Below are 21,915 nucleotides of genomic sequence, written 5' to 3'. Positions count from 1 at the left end.
CTGTTGTATAAACCCTGGCGACTATGCAGACTTAGTGCCTAAACCCCGGTGATGATGGACTTCGTGCCGATTCCTTAGGATGATCCTTAGGAATGAATGAACAAGAGATAGTTGATTCTTAGGGTAGATCCTTAAGAGTAAATAAGATAATGGGGATGGGTAATTGGGTTAATTATTTGAAGATTAAACATAATAATTATATTATTGTGGGTTGAAAACCCTATGTACTCACCAGGTTTCCCAACCCGACCTACTTAGTTTATTTGTATCACAGGTGTCGATATGAAGTAACTTTACACTGAGAGATTTAAAAGAGATGTAGATCACTAGTGTAAATGAATGTAAGTTCTGTTTATGCTTATGTTTCTGTATTGACGATGACATCCCAAATGTTTTAAAATGAATAAAAATACATTTCTTCGGAAATGCTTTGATAACGTATTTATCATGTTTTTCTGGGAACAAATTCCGCAAGATTTTTATTAAAAGAAGTACTCTGATTTTTATAAAGCATAAACAAAATCGGTCTTTTTTGGGCGTAAAAATGGGGATGTCACACGAAGTGCCCGAGAAGCCCGAGAAATTTATCTTTTTGGTTTTGAAGCCCAACCCTCGCAGAGCCCGGTTTCTCAATAAAACTCCCGGTTTTATTAGAAACGATCGTTTTAGGAAACGAAGTGCTGCCCGATTATCATTAAATCATGTGAGTGTGTAGTTACTTTCACCTTACATATAGATATGAAGTATTTTCCTTAAAATACGTGCTATGTGTAATTATATTAATTGTTTATTTGAGGTGACTGTTGAATAAATGTTTTATACAAGTTTTAAACTGTATATATATTTTATCTACAAATATGTTGGGTAAAACATGGGTAGACGAAATAGTCGATGGGTGTTAAAATGATGAGAGGCCTCGATGTTGTTGTTGTTGTTGTAGTCGTCTAGCGGAGTATAGATAACGACCACGTACCTTTCTAGACAGTCCAGTGGAACACTAGCAGGTTCGCAACTTGTAGGTGTTGGTGAACTATATGTTCATTGGCGTACTCCATCCCCCTCATGGTTGCCTTTAGGACATGTATGGCTGAGGAGTCCCCTTAGCAGTAGTGTCAATCACGATGATATTCCTTAGGCTAGGTCCCTTGTGATAGGTGTTTAGGGACGTAAAGTGAGGATAACGGGAATGGGTAATCAGGGTTATTGTTGATTGATGAACTTAATAAGTTTATTATTATTGTGGGTTGAAAACCCTATATGCTCACCAGGCTCCCAAGCGTGACCCACTCAGCTTTTTATTATTACAGGTAGTGGACCCGAGCATAGTCGGAGGATGATGATAGATTTTTGGATTATAGGCCAGTAGTTGTAAATAACTGTTGTAAGGCTTATAATGTCTTGTTTATGCTTTTGATCTGTATCGGAACATGACATCTCGAGGTTTTGATATGAAATGAAATTATATATTTCTTAAAGAAAGGTTTTGATAAACTTTTATCATGTTTTGTTTTGGGGACCAATTCCGCAACATCTTTTAAAAGGATTTCTCTGACTTTATTTTAAAAAGCATAAATTAAATCGGTCTTTTCTGGCCGAGAAATTAGGGGATGTCACATAACACAATATTATTGTGTTCAACTTGTATTCTGATATTGCCATATTTATACATGTTTGTAGGCAATATTTAATTACATTTTTATTAATATTTTGGTTTTTAGCATAGAATAATGGTACTTATAAGCTTAAATTATACTTTGCAGCCAAATAGAATCATTTTGGAGAAAAGGACTTAAATTGACAAAACATGGAACTTTGGAGGCTTGGAGAATAAAAGAGAAGGAAGCTTACGTAATCTACTATATTCATGTCGTGAGATTTATAGATTCACGACGTGAGCACTAACCTTCCAGAAGATAAACAACGCGAAGAGGAGTCCTTGTCCAACACGTATATCTACTATTCACGCAGTGAGACATATCCATTCACGACGTGAGTGCGGAAAAATCAGAAACTATATATACTCTTGTTCATTACGACTTGAGGGACTTTTGAATGATTGAGGAAGTTCATGGAGACAAAGGAGAAGAGAAGTTCATAATTGGATTCTAGTTTTGGTACTTTAATTATGTTTTTGAGTATGAGTTATTTAAGTTTGTTTGCTAGTATGTCCAGCTAAATCTAGCTGCTTCTGTTAGCTAGATGAAGCTGGAACTCATGGTTTCAATAACATAGTTTTGATTTACTTGTTGGTTATGACTTGTGTTTGATTGATTGAACCTAGCATGTTTGATTTAGTTTTTGATTGATTTAAATTCTTTGTAACATCCATAAATTTTACGCCAAATTTAAACTTTTTCAATCACAATTCAAAACCAAATAGTATTTGTTTACAAAAATGTTTTCAATCATTATTCATCAGAGTGTCCCAATAACCAGATCATAAGGATGAGGAGCGGTACGGTCACGCCTTTGCCTTGCCATGATCTCCTGAAGTACCTGAAACAATAAACTGAAAACTGTAAGCCCGAGGGCTTAGTGAGCTACCCCTAAAATACCAATACCACACTGATAATACCATATCCATAATAATCAATCAATCAACATGCATACTGGGCCATCGGCCTGACTGGACCGCCCGACCGGGCCTACAGTCCAACTGAATCTATACCGAGCCTTCGGCATGAATGGACCGCCATGTGGGCCTACAGCCTCCCCAGACCGCTCATAGGGTGTGTTGGCCTTCAGCACAGAGCAGTACCGCCTCAACCCAAGCAACAAGCAAATAATCATGTGCACATAACTAACATGTACTGGCATATACTACTATCAAACATATCTATCTCACTGATCACCAAACATAGCAATCACTCATAACTATAGCACTGACCTAGCAGGTCACTAACCTAATAATCCCTTCGGATCATAAGAGCATAACATACTGTCTATCCTGATTCCGATCTAACAGATCATATCCATAAGTAGCATACCATCACGATAACAACTAAAAGGGCCGACCTTGGTGCCTTAGACCCTATCGACATAGTGAGGATAACTCACCTCGCAGATGTCGACTCGGTAGATAAATCCCAACTCTCGAATCACTTGACACCGGCTCCACCACCTATTACCATAGCACAATATAATCATAAGTCCTTAACCTTATAAGGTACTCCATAACCCACTAGTCAACCCCAGATCAAAGTCAAAGTCCTCAGTCAAGGTCAACAGTCCATGTTGACCTTGACTCGCCGAGTACCCTCGGCTACTCGCCGAGTTCCTTGAAGCACTTTGCAACTCGCCGAGTCATCGAGGTGACTCGTCGAGTTCCTCCGATTTTTGATCCAACCCTAAGGCCACCCTTCGAGTTTCCTTCTTGCAACATGACGGATACACACACATTCATAACTTGGGGAAAACTCATCTGACTCGCCGAGTTGTTCATACAACTCGTCGAGTCTATGGCAATCTTCATCGGGCTCGCCGAGTTGTTCATCCAACTCGTCGAGTTCATGGCAATCTTCATATGACTCGCCGAGTCAACCTTGCGACTCACCGAGTCCCTTCAGTCCTTAAGCCATACAGACTCATTTAAGCCATGCAATGGCTCCAAATTACAGATCCAAGCTTCTAGGGCATGCTTTTCACGTAAAGTTGCAAACTTTACGTGCATGCATGACTAATAAGGCTCTAAATGCCAAAACTAAGCTCTTAATGGGGCTTCATGCACAAGGAGGGCCTCATTCTCGACCAAAACATAAACTTTATGATTCTAGAACTTGGGAAGGGTCCAGATCTGAAGTTACAACTTCAGATCTAGTCCATAGCCCATCTTATCAACTCAAGGTCCATAAAAAGCCCCCAAAACTCAACCATAAAGAGATCTAAAAGGGAAAGAAGTAGAAGTGGTAATTGGATACCTCAAGAAGATGCTAACTGATGTATGATCTGATTCCCACACTTCTATGCTCCAATTTCCTTGCCTTCCAAGCCTTTCCTCTTCCAAGAAACTTCTTTCCAAGCTTAATACACACACAAAAAGGCACCACATGAATTAGGGTTCTTCTGGACTCTCAATGGACTGCAAAGAGGCCAAAGGAGACTTATGATTCTTTAAATAGGGTGCAAAACCCCGGGATTAGGGTTTCATCTGCCAGCTCCTACTCGTCGAGTCCCTTAATGGACTCGGCGAGTAGGTCATTAAACACGCGTATCAAACCCGCTGCTACTCGACGAGTAGGGCAACCAACTCGTCGAGTAGGACTTAAAACCAAATAACCTTTTATTTAAATCCATACCTGGAATCAGGGCATTACATTCTTGTTCTGTGTAGTTAGTGAATATGAATCTTTATGAATTTGAATACCTAATAATTCAGTGAACACTAGGTTATTAGAGCTAAGATCAAACCAATCTTAGAAAAGTAATTAATTATTAAAATTAGGCTATGCTAGAGAACTCATATTATGACCATAAATGTGTCTGTCAAATCAATCTTACATTGCTCCAATTCCATTTAATAATTGATTATGTGTTAACGATTGTGTGACCATACATAGATTTACATGAATTAATTAATGTTAGTAGACTTAGAACTAAATTGCTAACACTATCTTAATTGGTAACCAACAATAATTGTCATAGCTAATTTATAAACCATTGAGGGAAAGTGGATTCAATCTAACAGAAGTGTTTTTGTTTACTGATTGAATTTGTGTTAAAGAATTAAGTTCATCTAAACTTGCAAAATTAGATAAATCCCCCTTCTTAGTTAGTAATTAGGTTAATTTAGTAGTAGATAGATTAATTAGTCAAAAACGTTCTCTGTGATCGACACCCGACTTACCCGACTATTCTATAATTTGACTAGGTACACCGGCTAGGTGCGATTTAGTTAGTAAGGTTAGTTAGGCTATAAATATAAAATTAGGTGTAGCTATTTGCACGCATCTAGTTTTTGGCGTCGTTTCCGGGGAACGGCTTATTTGTTAGTTGATTTATTTGCTTTAGGTTAATCGATCCTTTTTGTGGGGTAAAACCTGCAAAAAGTTACTTTTTCAGCTTAAATTTTTGTTTCAGTACCCGACTCACGACGTGAGTTCAGTAGTATTTAGCTTTTCTTCGTTTTTCTTTTTTGTTAATTTTTTTGCGACAACACGAGGTGATGATCTTTACCACGTCGTGGTGACCAGTCAGTAGGCTATTTTTATTTAATTTTTGTACAGTTTTATGTTTTTATTTTTGTTTTATTGCATAAGTTAATGACCAGAGGATCCAACACACCTTTGGTGCCACCGCTTGAAGATCCAGAGTCGGCCCTTCACAAGAAGACAGATAAGAACGCGGAAGTGAACCAAACACCAAAGAAGACACCTTTACAAGAACTCAAATCGGTATTTTCAAAGAAGTCCGGAAAGAAAATGGGAGAGTCGAGTTCATCTTCAAAGGACAAGAGCAAGGTTGAAAGCCTAGATCCAATACCTAACCCAAACGAATCTGAATACGAATCCGACACCGAGTTTGGACTATATACGAGCGAACCCGAGAACGAGCCAGAAAACGAGATGGCGAACATTAAATATATGTCCATGGGAGCTTATAAGAAGCGTATTAGAGACGATGTTGGTCCAGGGTTAATACAACCCGCAATTCCCGCTACTGCCATATTCGAGCTGAAAGGACACATTCTTATCGCGCTAAAAGATATTCCATTTTACGGAAAAGATCATGAGGATGCTTTTAAGCATCTAGATGAGGTCAATGACATTGCAAATTATTTCAATGTCCCGAATGTTAATAGAGATACCGTATTGCTAAGGATGCTTCCCATTACTTTTAAGGGAGCTACGAAAGAGTGGTTGAAAGCACTTCCACCTGGTACAATAACTACTTGGGCTTATATGCGTGAACAATTTTTAGACCAATTTTTTCCACCATCCAAGATAGCTAAACTCAAAAAGGCGATAGCCAATTTTGAGCAAAATCCAGGTGAGTCACTTTACGAGGCATGGGAGCGCTACAAAGGGTTGTTAATGAATTGTCCTCAACATGACCTTAACATTCATCAAGAAGTGTTCATATTTTATGATGGGGTAAATGTCATGACAAGGCAACTCCTTGATTCTCAAGGGCCACTTACGAAGAAGAATCCTAATCAGATCAAGGTGTTGGTTGAAGAATTCGCAAATTACTCTCGTGAGTACCACAACCCAAGACAAGATGGAATAAAAGGCAGTGGGGGTGCACATTCTGAAGAAATGGCTGCTATGATGGCGATGTTGAATAATATGGACCGTAGATTGACCCAAATGGACCAATCAATTCATGCAATTAGAGTTGGTTGTGAGAGATGCAATGGTCCACACTTGACTAAGGACTGCCATTTGGATGAATATGGGAACAAGAAGGCTCAAGTTTGCTACTCGAGTGTGGATAAGTATGATGAAGACTGGAGAAAACCAAAGAAGGAGTGGTTGCCATACGATGAATACAAGAAGCAGAAGGAGGAGAAATTCAGGCAGACTGGCCGATGTTTCTACCAAAAAGAGCAACCACCAGCTGAGAAGAAAGCTGACTTGGAGGCCATGTTAGTTCGTTTCATGGAAGCTTCAGAGAAAAGGCATGATGATACCGATGCAACACTGAACGATGAAAGAATAATAATAAAGGAGCATCAATCTATGATGAAAAATCATCAAGTAATGATGCTTGACCATCAAACATCTATAAGAAACCAGCAAGCCTCCATCAACAATCTCGAAGCTCAACTTGGTCAACTAACTACTTTGGTGAATGAGAAACTATCTCCACAATTTTCTGAAAAGAAGACTCAATCCCATGTTATGGTCATAGATACTGAAGAAGAGGAAATCTCTGAGTTCTTAGAAGCACTAGAAGTGGAACCGAAGCAGTTCGATCCAAAGCCGAAGAAGCCAAAGCTCGAAAACAAAAATGTTGCTGAAACACTGAAGTTACGACGTGAACTTCCTATGTTCACGTCGTGTACCCAGTCTGAACAGAAAATTTCTGAAACTGTTCCGGCTTATCGTCCACCTTTACCGTTTCCATCTCGAGCTAATCTTAGTCCACTGGAAAGGGAACATCTAGAGTTTATCAATCAAATAAAAGGTATTCCTATTAATACTCCTTTTATCGAATCATTATCCAAAATTCCCGAATACGCAAACTTTCTACAAGACTTGATAGATACTCGTCAGCAATTGAAGAAGACTTCCACAGTTATTCTTAGTGAGCAGAGCTCAAAAGTTGTATCGGGAGAGATACCTAAGAAGATGGGAGATCCTGGACACCTCACTCTTCCATGTGAGTTTGGAAATAATTTGAAGACTTATGCTTTAGCTGATTCTGGGGCTAGCATAAATTTGATGCCTTATTCCTTTTATTAGAAGTTGCATATTCAGAAAATGAAGGCTACAAAAATGACCATTCACATGGACAATCGTTCAGTGACTCATCCTAGGGGGATTGTAGAAGACATCCTGGTGAAAATTGGGAAATTTGTTTTCCCAGTTGATTTTGTTGTAATGGATATGAAAGAAGATGTTAATGTCCCAATCATTCTTGGTCACCCATTACTTAATACTGCTAGAGCCTTGGTTGATGTTCGTGAATCCAAGCTTACTTTGAGGGTTGGTGATGAAGAGGAAACTTTGGGAGTACAAGATGGATTTCAAGGAAATGATGTTCAAGGTGAAGTCTTCAATATTGATGAAGATGATGAACTTGAATAATTAGAGAAGCTTATGGAGGAAGAAATCAAGACAATTCAACAAGTCAAACGCACCAAACCAAGAGTATCCATTCCACTTGTTTTTGAAGTTTTTGCTTATAAGACACAAACATATTTGGTGAGTGAGGAAAGCAATGATTTGTCGAGTGATGAAGACGAGGTTAATTCAAAGGAGGCGAGTCCGGTAGTGAAAGAAGAAATGATTCCTATGGAGCTAAAGAATGAAGAAAAATTGGAGACTAAAGTGATCAAAAGAAAGCTTGATGTGGACGAGGTGAAGGCTAAAGAGGAGAACTCGAAGAAGGCGTACATTAGACGTGTTCAAGCTTATAAGAGGCGATGGAAAGAGCAGAAGTTTCAGGTGGTGATGGACTCTTCTAACAGCTCAACGTAGGGAGGCACGGAGTCCGGCTCACGACTCCATAAAAAAGAAGTGCTTCTCGGGAGGCAACCCGAGCTCGGTTTGAATTTTCTTTCTTTTTTTAGTTTTTAGGAAAACCAATCGTATCATATTAATCATTTTATGCATCGTAAAACACTAAGTGTGGGGTCCCTAATTTAAGTGGTAATTAATTAATATTTGTAGTCAATAAAAATTGGATAAATATGTCCAGACATACTTCACGACGTGAGTCTATATGATTCACAACGTGAGTCCAGGAAGACTTACGGATTACATATGGTAGCCCAATACATGTCTCAGCCCACTTATTATTTAATTGGTTGGCCCAACCGCACAGCCCAAGACGACTCACGACGTGAATCTTAAGGAATTCACGACATGAATTTTGAATGAACACGGGACCACAGATAAGGGACAGGGAACACTTTGACCTAAACCACTTTCTTTATTCCTCATGAAGTGAAGCTGTCTTTGGTCCCCCATCTACTCGATTTCGTCTGAATCTCGTTTCTTTTACTTGTGTGCTCACGTAATCATCCGATTTAGGTAAACTAATCTTACTTACATTATTTATTTTTGACCTATTTGGTTGATTTAGGGGTTAGGGTTTGCATTTCATTTAAATATCAAAATCAATACCCAAAATATGTGAAATCTTTACTGCATGTGACTGGAATATGTTTAGACTTGTTCTAGGAATAAACCCCAACCATTATTTTGGCCTGATTTAAGCACTACACTAACCGATTCTGACTTGAATGGACAAACTCACGACGTGAATCTTAAGGGATTCACGACGTGAATCCTAGGCACCATTATACCAGTTTTCTGTTTCATTCTAATCTGTTGGATCTTTCTTGTTTGGTTGTTTGTTGTTTCTTTTTGCAGAAATGGCTCCTAGACGTGAGGTTCCAACAGAGGTGGCTAGTTTACACCCGTTTTACGTTTTCCCAACAACTTTATCACGGGATGTTTTTACATGATGCAATAAACGGTTAGGATGGTTGTACAACCAGGAAATCGCTCTTACACCTACTGTTAATTGGTCAAGATTGATAGAGGTTGGCATTGTTGATCGGTTGTCCCCGTTTCTTACAAAGTTATTTGTGGGAAATGGATTTTCTTTTACCAGCAAGGGGTGGCATAATTTTTTTGCTATTCAGGAAAGGGTATATAAGGAGCTATGTGTGGAGTTCTTTTCGACTGTGGGATTCCATGAGAATGTCCAAGATCCTACCTACCAACAAGCCTTGGTTTTTCGTCTCGGCGGAGAATACCGGGAATGTAGTTTGGCTGAGTTCTCGTGGAGAATGGGGTTATATGAGGCCCAAGAAGCCATGAATACTGAGTTTGTGATGTTTTTGAAGGAGGCTGCCCGAGGTTATGAGAATGGGGCATCGGGGGTTGATTTTTGGAGTAACATTGCATCCAGAGTTTTCAATTCCGGGGTGTCGCCGGAAAGCAGCATCAAATCACCCATTCACCGCCTTATCCACCGACTCATCACATTTTCTATCAACCACAGACGCGATGGGTACAAGGTTACCAAGATGAACTTGTTCTTTTTATGGTCCATTTTATAGCCAGGAGTGTGTTGCAACATCCCGTATTTTTTGACACGCTACTTGGCGGATTATGTTGTGAGTTCCTGCGCATGGATACCTATTTGTGGAGGCCATTTTATTACCCGTTTGGCCCGGTCCTATGGTGTTATAGTTCCCGACATCACAATATCTTTGACTTGTATGGAAGGGAATGAATTTACTTTGGGATATTTGGATACGATGAGGGTGGTAAGGAATTATGGATCACATTGGGGGATTGTGCATTCTGATGATGATGGTGATGAGCAGCCGAGTGACCAACCCAAGCAACAGTCGCAACCGAGACCTCGCCAACGGAATGTGCGAGCATGTGGAGATACGAGCCGATTTCAAAGGTTTGAAGGAGGAATGCCCACCGACCCATTCCAAAGTCGGGTGGGTTCATATTTAGACAACCTTCGTGGGGGTGTTACATATAATACCCAACTTATCGAGGGTATTTATTCCCATTTGGGTGTGATTCGACCACCCACCGTGCCGCCACATTGCTCGTATATCCCGACATGGGAAGAACTATGGGTGCCACGAGGGGATGGAGCCGGTACTAGCGGAGCGCAAGAGGATGAAGATGACGATTGATCGTTTTATTTTGTTTATTTTTAGTTTTTAGCTTACTTTAGTTTGATTTGGTTTTTCTTTTGTTTTTGGAATTTAATTTGGCTTGTAAAACTCTTTAAATTATTATGTTACTTTTCTATTTTCTTTGGTGGTTATTTCCAGATTTGCTAAAGGAGTCACGGGAAAGGAAAGTCGAGATGAGAGCGTATACGTTTAGCCAAGTGTCATTTAGAGTTTAGAGTCGAGAGTCGAGACCCATGATTAGAAATAAGTGTGGGGTGAGTCAAGAGAAAGGATAGAGTTATAGAAGGGTTATTTAAATTCTGCATTTGGAAGAGTCTTAATCCATTAAGATATTGGGGTGAAATGCCAAAATTAATAAAGAAGAAGAATGGCAGTTTTAGTTTTTGTTCGCCCAGTTTTCACGTTGTGAGGCCTTTATCCTCATGTCGTGAGCTCGGTTATGAAGAGTTTTAGAATCCACGTTTTCGTGCTTCCACGTCGTGATCATTATTACTCACGTCGTGAGTATTCTATTTTCACAAAAATGAAGCCTTTTCATTCATATTTACTACATGGTTCACTACCATTCTGTTTGGAGTTATCATGACGACACTTATTGCTCGTTTCCTCTACCATTAACTGTGGCGTATGCTTTCACACGTTGTTCTCCACCATCATGCGATTTTCACCACATTTTTTGTAGATTGAAGTTTCGATTCCATGTTTGTTGGCACATTACAAGATCAATGTAACACCGTAAATTTTAAAACAAATTTTCGCTTTTAAAAGTGTAATTTCATTCATAAATATTCTCAAATCTCAATGTATCACATACCAACTTCATAAAAACACATCCCAAGATCAAAATGTATAAAAACTCCAATAGTGTGTACTGATCATGCCGACGCCTTCCCGCGATCCGCACTGGTACCTGAAACACATAACACAAAACACTGTAAGCATAAATGCTTAGTGATTTCCCCAAAATACCACATACAACACATATTAGCCACTCGAGGCTATAACTCTGTGGGCCCACTGACCCTAACTCTGTGGACCCTCTGGTCCTAACTCTGTGGACCTTCCGGTCCTAACTCTGTAACTCTGGAATACACACAGCATAAATCACATAAAATTAATGCAGTGCAACACATCACATACATAGCATACAAGATACTCTGTCACATAACTCTATTTACCACTCAAGGTAAAGTATAGTGAGAAGACTCACCTCGGGTAACTCGGTAAATCTCGAACTCGGAAATACTGATCTAGCCTCCGCCTAATCACATAAAATAATTACTCTAATTAATACGACTCTCAAAGGCTAGACTATTCCCTCTCTAAGTTCTCTCAAGAGGGTAAAAGACCATTTTACCCCTCCAATGGCTCAATAGTCCAAACATTGACTAGACTCTAAAAGTCAACGGTCAACTTTGACCAGACTCGTCGAGTGCACATAGGTGACTCGGCGAGTCCAAGCGTGTCCTCTGGGTCTTTCTAAACCTCACTCGACTCGTCGAGTGAACCTTCCACTCGACGAGTTACCACTGGTCACGAATCGCGGGGTAACCCGACTCGACTCGTCGAGTCCCCTTATGGACTCTGCGAGTCCCTTCCATGGCAAAACTCAAACGACCTTCTGAGGTCAGATCTGCTTCTCCAACTAGTAGATCTAACCTTCTAGCACTCAAAAGTCATGTAAAGGTTCAAACTTTACGTTCATGCAACACATACAAAGCCATGAATGGAGAAATATCCCTTAAAATGATAACCTACTCTCAAAACCCTCATGAAACAGCATAAAGCTGGAAGGTTGGGACTTTTTGGACCTCTCATGGTCCAGATCTAGCATCTACACCACTTTGGGGCATCACATGCTTCAAGATCCATCTCAAAAAGATGTAAGGAACCCTAGATTCAAGAAATATATCAAATACACGAATTGGGAAAGGATTTGTACCTCCAGAACCGAGTCTTAGTCTGAACAATACAGATCCAAGCTCCACAATCGATCTAGCTTGGTCTTTCCCACTCCTTCTTGCAAGATTACACCAAAAGGATGAAGAATTAGCCTTTCCCTTGCTCTCTAAGCTCTCTTCGCTCTTTAGGGTTTCTCAGGGGAGTAAGTGGCCGCAAATGAAGGCCATAAGGACCTTTAAATAGGGCACAAACCCAAAGATTTAGGGTTTTTGTCACCAGCACAGACTCGTCGAGTCACCTAGCCGACTCGTCGAGTCCATTCATTAATCCAATCAGCGAATCGCGACCCTACTCGACGAGTCTAGGCGTCAACTCGTCGAGTCCCTCCCTTTAACTCAAAATCAAAGATTAAAAATAAAATACCTGGGAATCCGAATGTTACAATTCTCCCCCACTAGAATCAGACTTCACCCTCGAAGTCTCACTTTGCAAACAACTCTGGATGCTGCTCCCGTATCTCCAACTCCGGCTCCCAAGTCAGCTCGGACCCTCTTCGATGTTGCCACTGGACCTGAACCATGGGCACCTCCTTGTTCCTTAGAACCTTGACCTTCCGATCCCGGATTGCGATCGGTCTCTCAACATAATTCAGGCTCGCACCCACCTGAATAACCTCCAGCGGCACCACCGCCGACTCGTCGGCTATACACTTCCTCAACTGAGACACGTGGAAGGTATCATGTATCTGGCTCAACTCCGCAGGTAGCTCCAAACAATACGCTACCCTGCCCACCCTCGCAGTCACCCGGAACGGATCAATGTACCGGGGTCCCAACTTGCCCCTCTTCCTGAATCGGATCACTCCTTTCCAAGGAGATACCTTCAGGAGAACGAAGTCTCCCACCTGGAACTCAAGCTCGGACCGTTGCCTATCCGCATAACTCTTCTGGCGACTCTGAGCTGTCAACAACCTCTGCCTGACCTGCTGTATCTGCTCTGTCGTCTGAAGCACTATCTCAGTGCTACCCAAACACTCGCTGCCCGACTTCTCCCCAGCAGATGGGAGTCTGACACCTCCTCCCATACAACAACTCAAAGGGAGGCATACCGATACTCGAATGGTGGCTGTTGTTATAAGAAAACTCAGCCAACGGCAGATACGTATCCCAACTTCCTCCAAAGTCCAACACACATGCCCTAAGCATATCCTCGAGCGTCTGAATCGTCCGCTCGCTCTGACCGTCCGTCTGTGGGTGGTATGCGGTACTGAAATGCAGCCTCGTACCCAACTCCTCATGGAATTTCTTCCAGAACCTGGAAGTGAAACGTACATCTCGGTCCGACACGATCGAGATCGGTACTCCATGTCACGATACCACCTCTCTCACATACAACTCTGCCAGCCTCTCCGCAGAAGAGCTCTCACTGATAGCAAGAAAATGAGCGTTCTTCGTCAGCCGGTCAGCGATCACCCAAATTGCATCGACACCTCTCGCAGTCCTCGACAATTTGGTGATAAAATCCATGGAAATCTGTTCCCACTTCCACTGGGGAATCTCAAGTGGCTGCAACTTGCCATGCGGTCGCTGGTGCTCAGCCTTAACCCTGCGACAGGTCAAGCACCTCTCCACAAACCATGCAAAATCCCTCTTCATACAGGGCCACCAATAGTCTCTCTTCAGGTCCAAATACTTCTTAGTGGCCCCGGGATGGATCGAAAACCTCGATCTGTGCGCCTCCTCCATCAAAATGGTACGTGACCCGCCCTCAAATGGCACCCAAATCCGACCTTGAAAGGTCATAAGCCCTCGGCTATCGGTAGTGAACTCAGATACCTGCCCGATTGTTGGATATAGTGTCTAAGTCCATAACTTTATTTGGTATGTACTTGACCCGACCCGGCATGGTCCATTTGGGTTACATGGCATTGCAATACTTGGATAGACTAAATGAGAGAATAAGGCACTTATCATTATTAATATATTATAAGTTCTAATATATTAATAATAGTATTATTTAATTAGTATTGATCAAGTATTAATCTAGTATTAATTTGGTGATCAAAGTGAGACTAATTAAATATATAGGGTTGATTATGACAATCATCAATTCTTTTATGGTGGATTAATGATCCATGGTTTATGGGTTATGGATGTAACCATATGGAGCTCCATGGATAGTCCATGGGAGTTACAAATCCATGGGTCATGGGAAATCAAGAGTCATGACAATTAAGGGCATTCATGTGTAAACCCTAATTGTGACAACACTATAAAAGGAACCCTATGGCTAGCAAAAAGTGGACCTAGTGGACATAGTATTACTAGAGAGGGCATAACCAATTTTGAGTGCTAGAAGTATTCTCTCAAGTTATTCCAAGTCTTGTGGTGTTGTGTGAAGCATTTGAGGCACAACATTTGGGGTGCTAGGCTCACAAAGTCTTGAAGGAATCCAAGCAACAACAAGGTATGTATTTCTACTAGTTTTATGTTTTATGTAATCCCCATGCCATGCTAGTTAGGAAATAACCTTGAAAAAGAAATTTGCATGTATATAGAGAAAACATAGATTCAAGGTTATTAGGGTTGCATGTACACTTAGGAAGTGTTAGAATGCTCAAAACCCATCAGTGGTATCAGAGCCTAGGATTGTTTTCTGTATACTTGATGCAAAACCGCTTAAAAATCGAAAATTCTGCACTCTGACGACTGTACTCGCCGAGTCCATGGGGAGGACTCGCCGAGTCCATGAACAAATTCATTCTACTCGCCGAGTAGAATAGTGCACTTGGCGAGTAGGAGCGTGTTGGGCAGTTTTTTCGAGTTTTGTTGCTGGAAATGGATTAAGATCATTATCCCAATCTGTTTTGGACTTGTAAAATCTGTTTTTCAAAATGATAATGATTATGTTAACCCATTTTACATGACTTTTATCAATTTTCAAGTATTGTATATAGTTATATGATTTCTTGAAATTGCTTGACATGAATTTGTGTTCTTATGAGTTTTAGGAAGATCATAGGAATTATGTGTAACCACCATGTGTGTTTAATTCATGATCTTAATGGCTATGATGGTGTCCATAACTTGTCCTCAAGTTATGGATAACCAAAAGTCACTTCTTTTAATTGTGATTAAAGAACTAAAGAGGTTTCATAAAATGAAGAGTCTTCATTTTTATGAACCATTAAAACTCATAAGTTACAAATTGAAGAGACTTGGAATAGTTTCAAATCTTGCCCTCAAGTTTTGGAATTTGAAAAGTCTTACACTCTAATACTTTAATTCCAAATTAAACCTTAGATTTTTAAAAAGTTTAAAAATCAACACTTATACTATTATTATAATTTTATTATATGGATATGTATAAGAATATGTCATTCTTACCGTTAGTAGGCCTCATTCACGAAGCCGGTCTATAAGGGGGGTATAAGGTTGTTGCCTATAAAATGGTGACTTAATGGGTGTCCACTCTCACCCACCGCTTCCTTGATCGGTGGAGGGTCGTTAGCCGAACGGGTAGGATACGACTTTAAATACTTGTTAAAAGTATAATGAATTATAAAGTAACTATACATTATAAATTCCCAATCTTAGTTACTTTAGGAAAATGTGAAATTGGTGCTAGCCCATAAAATTACACTTTGTACCTTACCAAGTCGTTAGTGGAGCGTGTGTGGTTAACCGGCACACTAACATGGACTAGTAAGAGTGGCAAAGGGTAACTTGACCTTATTATAGATCGGTGGAGCGTGTGTGGTTAACCGGCACATCGATTAGGTAATATTGTTAAGGGTACCAAGTCAATTTGTATGGTTATTCACACCTTGTTTGTGATCCTCGGCATCCCAGTCACAAACTTGAGAGGGCACAATCGAGATTCAAACATGCCATTGAAAAGTTCAATGTATCTCAAAAGATCTAGGAGTTTCAAAACCAATAAAACCTAATAATAAAATATTTCGTTCTTATGGTGGAAATTGGTAAATCGTCATTTACCTACCTTCAAATATTTTATAGTATGGATTACGGCATCCCTCTTCCAACTATAAATAGTTTGTTGGATCCTAGCCTTAATATTTCATTTGGGTGAATTATTAAGGATTCCTAATCTAATGAAACTTGTCTTTCTTTCCTTTCAGATGTCTTCCAACAATGCTTCTGGCTCAAACACAACAGGCTCCTTTTCCCTTATGAACTTGTGTGGTAAGGTCATCTTTGATGGATCCAATTTCAATGAGTGGATCAGAAACATCAGAATGATTACCCGCTATGAGGACAAAGAATATGTCCTCGATAGGGAGCTTAAGGTTGTGAATGAAGCCACTGCTACTCCTGAAGAGTTTGCGGAGTTTGTTGCACATGAAAAGGATGCTACTAAAGTAGCATGCATCATGATGGCCACCATTACTCCTGAACTTCAAAAATCCTATGAAGATTTCTACCCCTATGAGATGCACCTGGATCTGATGGAAAGGTACCATCAGAGCGCGCGTCAGGAGAGGTATGAAATCATCTCCTCCATGATAACCGCAAGGATGAAGGATGGTGAACCCATCACCGGTCACTTGCAGAAGATGCAAAGGTTCGTTGACCGGTTGCTGAAGCTAAATGTTGACTTTCCTGAGGAAATGGCGATTGACATCATTCTCCATTTCTTACCTCCAAGTTATAATCAGTTTCGTATGACTTATCATATGAACAAGGAGGAAGTCACACTTAGCAAACTTCAAGGACTCTTAAGGACAGCTGAAAATGGCCTTAAGGGTAAAGCGGTTGTTACTTCTACTCCTTCAACAGCCCCTGTTCTGGCTATTGGGCAGGGAAAGGGTAAGAAGAGGAAAAGCCCTTCGAAGGGTACCAAGGGTAAGACTCTTGATGGTTCCTCTTCAAGTGGGACAAAGAAAGGTCCCATTACTCCTTCTTCAAACCCAAAGGAAGCACAATCCTTCTATTGCCAGGATAAGGGACACTTCAAGCGAAGCTGCCCTAAATATCTGCAAGATCTAAGGGATGGGAAGGTTAAACCCACCCATACAGGTATTTACACAATATTGTCTAACAACTCATCTAATGCAAATTCTTGGGTGCTTGATACAGGTTGTGGTATTCACATCTGTACTGATTTGCAGGCACTAAGAAGAAGTGAGCAAGTGGAGCACGGGAAGATAAACTTAGTCATGGGCAACAGGAAAGCATCACCTGTTACCAAGATAGGAGTTTATTCTTTATTGCTTAATAATGGGTTAATGTTAGATTTGAATAAGTGTTGTTACTCGCCCGAAATGGCGAGAAATATTATTTCCTTTCATGGCTTGTACAAACAAGGTTTTACATTTTCATTTGATAATAAAAATGGTGCTATTAATGTTTATTACAATGATGTATTTTACTTTAAAGCATTACCTTGTGATGGTGTATATGAAGCCGTGAATGTTGTAGACAATCTAGGAAATAATGTGTTGTATATTGATTCTTCAGATAGCTTGGATAAAGCATCCTTGTGGCATTGTCGTCTTGGACATGTTAACAAGAAGCGCATAGGCCAACTCCAAAAGGTTGGAGTCTTGGAATCATTTGACCTCAAGTCAGATGATAGTTGCGAGTCTTGTTTACTTGGAAAAATGACAAAGTCACCCTTCACAGGTACTTGTGATAGGGGTGAAGGTTTGTTGGACCTTGTACACACGGATGTGTGTGGGCCCTTCAGAGTTGCTACAAGGGATGCTAATCGCTATTATGTGACTTTTACTGATGATTACAGTAGATATGGATATATTTACTTAATCAAGCATAAGACAGAAACCTTTGAAAAGTTCAAAGAGTTTAAGCAGGAAGTTGAGAATCAATTGGGCAGGAACATCAAGATGCTCCGATCCGATTGAGGAGGAGAGTATCTTAGCATTGAGTTCCTTGACTATCTTAAGGAATGTGAGATTGTCTCACAATTGACACCTCCCAGAACACCACAGTTGAATGGTGTAGCTGAGAGGCGCAATCAAACCTTGTTGGATATGGTTCGTTCCATGATGAGTCGAGCTTCGTTACCAATCTCTTTCTGGGGGTATGCCTTAGAGACTGCCGCCCATATCCTTAATCTAGTCCCTACTAAAAAGGTTGCCAAAACACCTCACGAGATGTGGACTGGGAAAGTTCCCAATTTGGACCACATCAAGATATGGGGTTGTGAAGCTTTCGTGAGGCGTGAGACTCATGATAAGCTTGAACCTCGAAGTGAGAGGTGTATTTTCATCGGCTACCCACAGAGATCCTTTGGTTACCTCTTCTACAGACCCAGTGATAATGTGGTCTTTGTAGCAAGAAGAGGAGTCTTTCGTGAGAGAGAATTCATAAGCCAAGGGGATAGTGGGAGGCAAATTGACCTTGAAGAGCTTCAAGAGTCAAGTGGTGAAGGAACCTCAAATGCTATCGACCAACCTGAGGAGGAAACTCCTGTTGATCCGATAGATGAGTCTGTACCTCCAAGACGTTCCACTAGGGTGGGGAACACACCTGATTTTTATTATGGTTATCACATCACCACTGAAGGTGATACATTTATTAGTGATAGTACACTAATAGATTTGGATGAACCTAATAATTACAGGGAAGCCATGGCAGGCCCTGAGTCTGCTAAATGGAAGGAGGCTATGGACAGCGAGATTCAGTCCATGTATGACAATCAAGTTTGGAACTTGGTTGACAATGTACCAGGTCGTAAGACAGTTGGGTGCAAATGGATCTTCAAGAAGAAGACCGACATGGATGGGAAGGTACATACTTACAAAGCGCGACTGGTTGCGAAGGGCTTTACTCAAACTCTGGGAGTTGACTATGATGAGACCTTCTCACCAGTAGCTAAGATTAAGTCTATTAGAGTATTGTTAGCCATAGCTGCATTTCATGATTATGAAATATGGCAAATGGATGTCAAAACCGCTTTCCTTAATGGAAAGTTGGCTGAGGATGTTTACATGGCTCAACCAGAGGGTTTTGTCGATACAAGATACCCTAATAGAGTATGTAAGCTTGATAAATCCATTTATGGATTGAAACAAGCATCTCGCAGATGGAATCTTTGCTTTGATGAGAAAGTCAAAGAGTTTGGCTTTTCTAGGAGTGAGGATGAGTCTTGTGTGTATGTCAGGGCTAGTGGGAGCATAGTTAGCTTCTTGGTGTTGTATGTGGATGACATACTTCTCATAGGAAACGACGTCCCAACCTTGCAGGAGGTTAAGTCCTGGCTTGGGAAGTGTTTCGCTATGAAGGACCTTGGGGAAGCTGCCTATATCTTAGGGATAAGGATATTGAGAGATAGGAGTAAGAGACTAATTGGACTTAGTCAAAGTACTTACTTGGATAAGGTGCTGAAGAGGTTCAGCATGCAAGAATCCAAGAAAGGAGAATTACCAATCCAGAGTAATGCCAAGCTGAGTAAGACTCAGAGTCCGAGTACAGAGGCTGAGATAGCTGAAATGAGTCATATACCATATGCTTCCGCTGTGGGCTCTATCATGTATGTTATGACTTGTACTCGCCCTGATGTGGCCTTTGCTTTGAGCATGGTCAGTAGATATCAAGGGAACCCTGGAAAGGCACACTGGACAGCGGTAAAGAACATTCTCAAGTATCTGTGGAGGACTAAGGATTGGATCCTTACCCTCGGAGGCAGTGATGACTTGAGAGTGGAAGGATATAGCGATGCTAGCTTCCAGACTGATAGGGATAATTTCCGCTCTCAGTCAGGCTGGGTCTTTATCCTAAGTGGAGGGGCAATTACTTGGAAAAGTTCCAAGCAGGAGACAGTAGCTGATTCTACTTGTGAATCAGAGTACATAGCAGCAAGTGAAGCAGCTAAGGAGGCGATATGGCTAAAGAACTTCATCGGAGACCTTGGAGTTGTACCAGCTATAAAAGAGCCAATGGAAATTTTCTGTGACAGCGAAAGTGCGGTTGCTTTGGCTAAGGAACCAAGAGATCACGGGAGATCTAGGCACATTGACAGAAAATACCATTTCATCAGACATCGAATAGAAGAAGGACTCCTCGTGGCTAAGAGGGTATCATCAAATGAGAACCCGGCAGATCCCCTCACGAAGGGACTGAGCAGGGTTAAGCATTTACAGCATGCGAGGCGCATTGGGCTGAGGGATGATATTAGTTTCAATAATTAGATTCCTGAAACTTGTAAAATGTAATTGACATTTGATGATAAATAAAAGTTGTTATTTATTTATGAGTAAGGTGTTACTATCTTCTGTTGATTGTTTACTATGTTTCAATTTTGCATGTTTTTACTTCCAGAATAATTATGTTATTATTCAAACCATCCACAGTCAGTCAAACTTTGGAAGTAAGTATTGATTTAAGACTGTCATGAATTTGGCTTGTATGATTTGTCTAAAAGTGCTTTGGACAATGCAATGGTTGCTACAACATTCATGAGTACTCATAAGGGCTGAGTATTGGATCCAACCCACGCTCACTTGCATCACTTCATGGAATTTATCTCGAGTGATCGTGAGACGGTAATATCATATAAATCTTCAAACCTAGAGATATGAGTTGTTGACTATGAGTTGGTTATTCATTGATTGCACGAAAACGCATTGGTAACTCGATGTCATAAAACGTGCCTTTGTGAATAATTCAACAAGTAGTTAGTACAAGCATATCAGTCGAAGTTTATCTGTTCCTTCTAGAAATAGAAGCGATATCTGGGCCCCTCAATGATTTGGTTTTGACCTATGTACCGGGCCCGGTCAGAACCTAATTGATGTGTTCAATTTAGTTCTATGTCGAAACAAATCAGAGATCGAGAAACAAATGCTGGACAATAAGTAAGACCATGTTCCATGTGTTTGTCCGGCTGATATCATGAGAATAGAGGATTATATGATCACTTATCTTAAATGACGTATCATCATCATCTCAGTTCCGAGAGACTTGAAAGAGCTACGATTGCTAGTCGGATTTTGAAGTCATATTTGCAAATAGAGTTATTAGACTTATCCAAGTGGGAGACTGTTGGATATAGTGTCTAAGTCCATAACTTTATTTGGTATGTACTTGACCCGACCCGGCATGGTCCATTTGGGTTGCATGGCATTGCAATACTTGGATAGACTAAATGAGAGAATAAGGCACTTATCATTATTAATATATTATAAGTTCTAATATATTAATAATAGTATTATTTAATTAGTATTGATCAAGTATTAATCTAGTATTAATTTGGTGATCAAAGTGAGACTAATTAAATATATAGGGTTGATTATGACAATCATCAATTCTTTTATGGTGGATTAATGATCCATGGTTTATGGGTTATGGATGTAACCATATGGAGCTCCATGGATAGTCCATGGGAGTTACAAATCCATGGGTCATGGGAAATCAAGAGTCATGACAATTAAGGGCATTCATGTGTAAACCCTAATTGTGACAACACTATAAAAGGAACCCTATGGCTAGCAAAAAGTGGACCTAGTGGACATAGTGTTACTAGAGAGGGCATAACCAATTTTGAGTGCTAGAAGTATTCTCTCAAGTTATTCCAAGTCTTGTGGTGTTGTGTGAAGCATTTGAGGCACAACATTTGGGGTGCTAGGCTCACAAAGTCTTGAAGGAATCCAAGCAACAACAAGGTATGTATTTCTACTAGTTTTATGTTTTATG

General features: G+C 40.5%; 1 protein-coding gene and 1 non-coding gene across 2 annotated transcripts; one reads left to right on the top strand and one right to left on the bottom strand.

The window, feature by feature from the left end:
- The first annotated feature begins 5,258 nt into the window (after positions 1–5,258).
- LOC145130264 (uncharacterized) lies at positions 5,259–7,748 on the top strand. The gene is made up of 2 exons (XM_079065095.1): positions 5,259–7,235; positions 7,404–7,748. The coding sequence occupies exons 1-2, from the start codon at positions 5,259–5,261 to the stop codon at positions 7,746–7,748; spliced, it is 2,322 nt and encodes a 773-aa protein (XP_078921221.1).
- Positions 5,946–6,052, bottom strand: LOC145135214 (small nucleolar RNA R71). Its single transcript, XR_013719674.1, has one exon. It is a non-coding gene; the product is annotated as a small nucleolar RNA R71 (small nucleolar RNA).
- Positions 7,749–21,915: the final 14,167 nt, after the last annotated feature.

This window comes from Lactuca virosa, chromosome 8 (assembly GCF_052849685.1).
Source record: "Lactuca virosa cultivar CGN04683 chromosome 8, Lactuca_virosa_CGN04683_v6, whole genome shotgun sequence".
Lineage (NCBI taxonomy): Eukaryota > Viridiplantae > Streptophyta > Magnoliopsida > Asterales > Asteraceae > Lactuca > Lactuca virosa.
The sequence above is the reverse complement of the archived record's forward strand: the minus strand, read 5'-3'. Positions and strand labels throughout refer to the sequence as shown.

Coding starts and splice junctions, on each gene's coding strand:
- LOC145130264 (XM_079065095.1), top strand. CDS start 5,259: ATGACCAGAGGATCCAACACACCTTTGGTGCCACCGCTTGAAGATCCA. Junction 7,236..7,403: donor AATTGAAGAAGACTTCCACA/GTTATTCTTAGT, acceptor TCCTTTTATTAG/AAGTTGCATATTCAGAAAAT.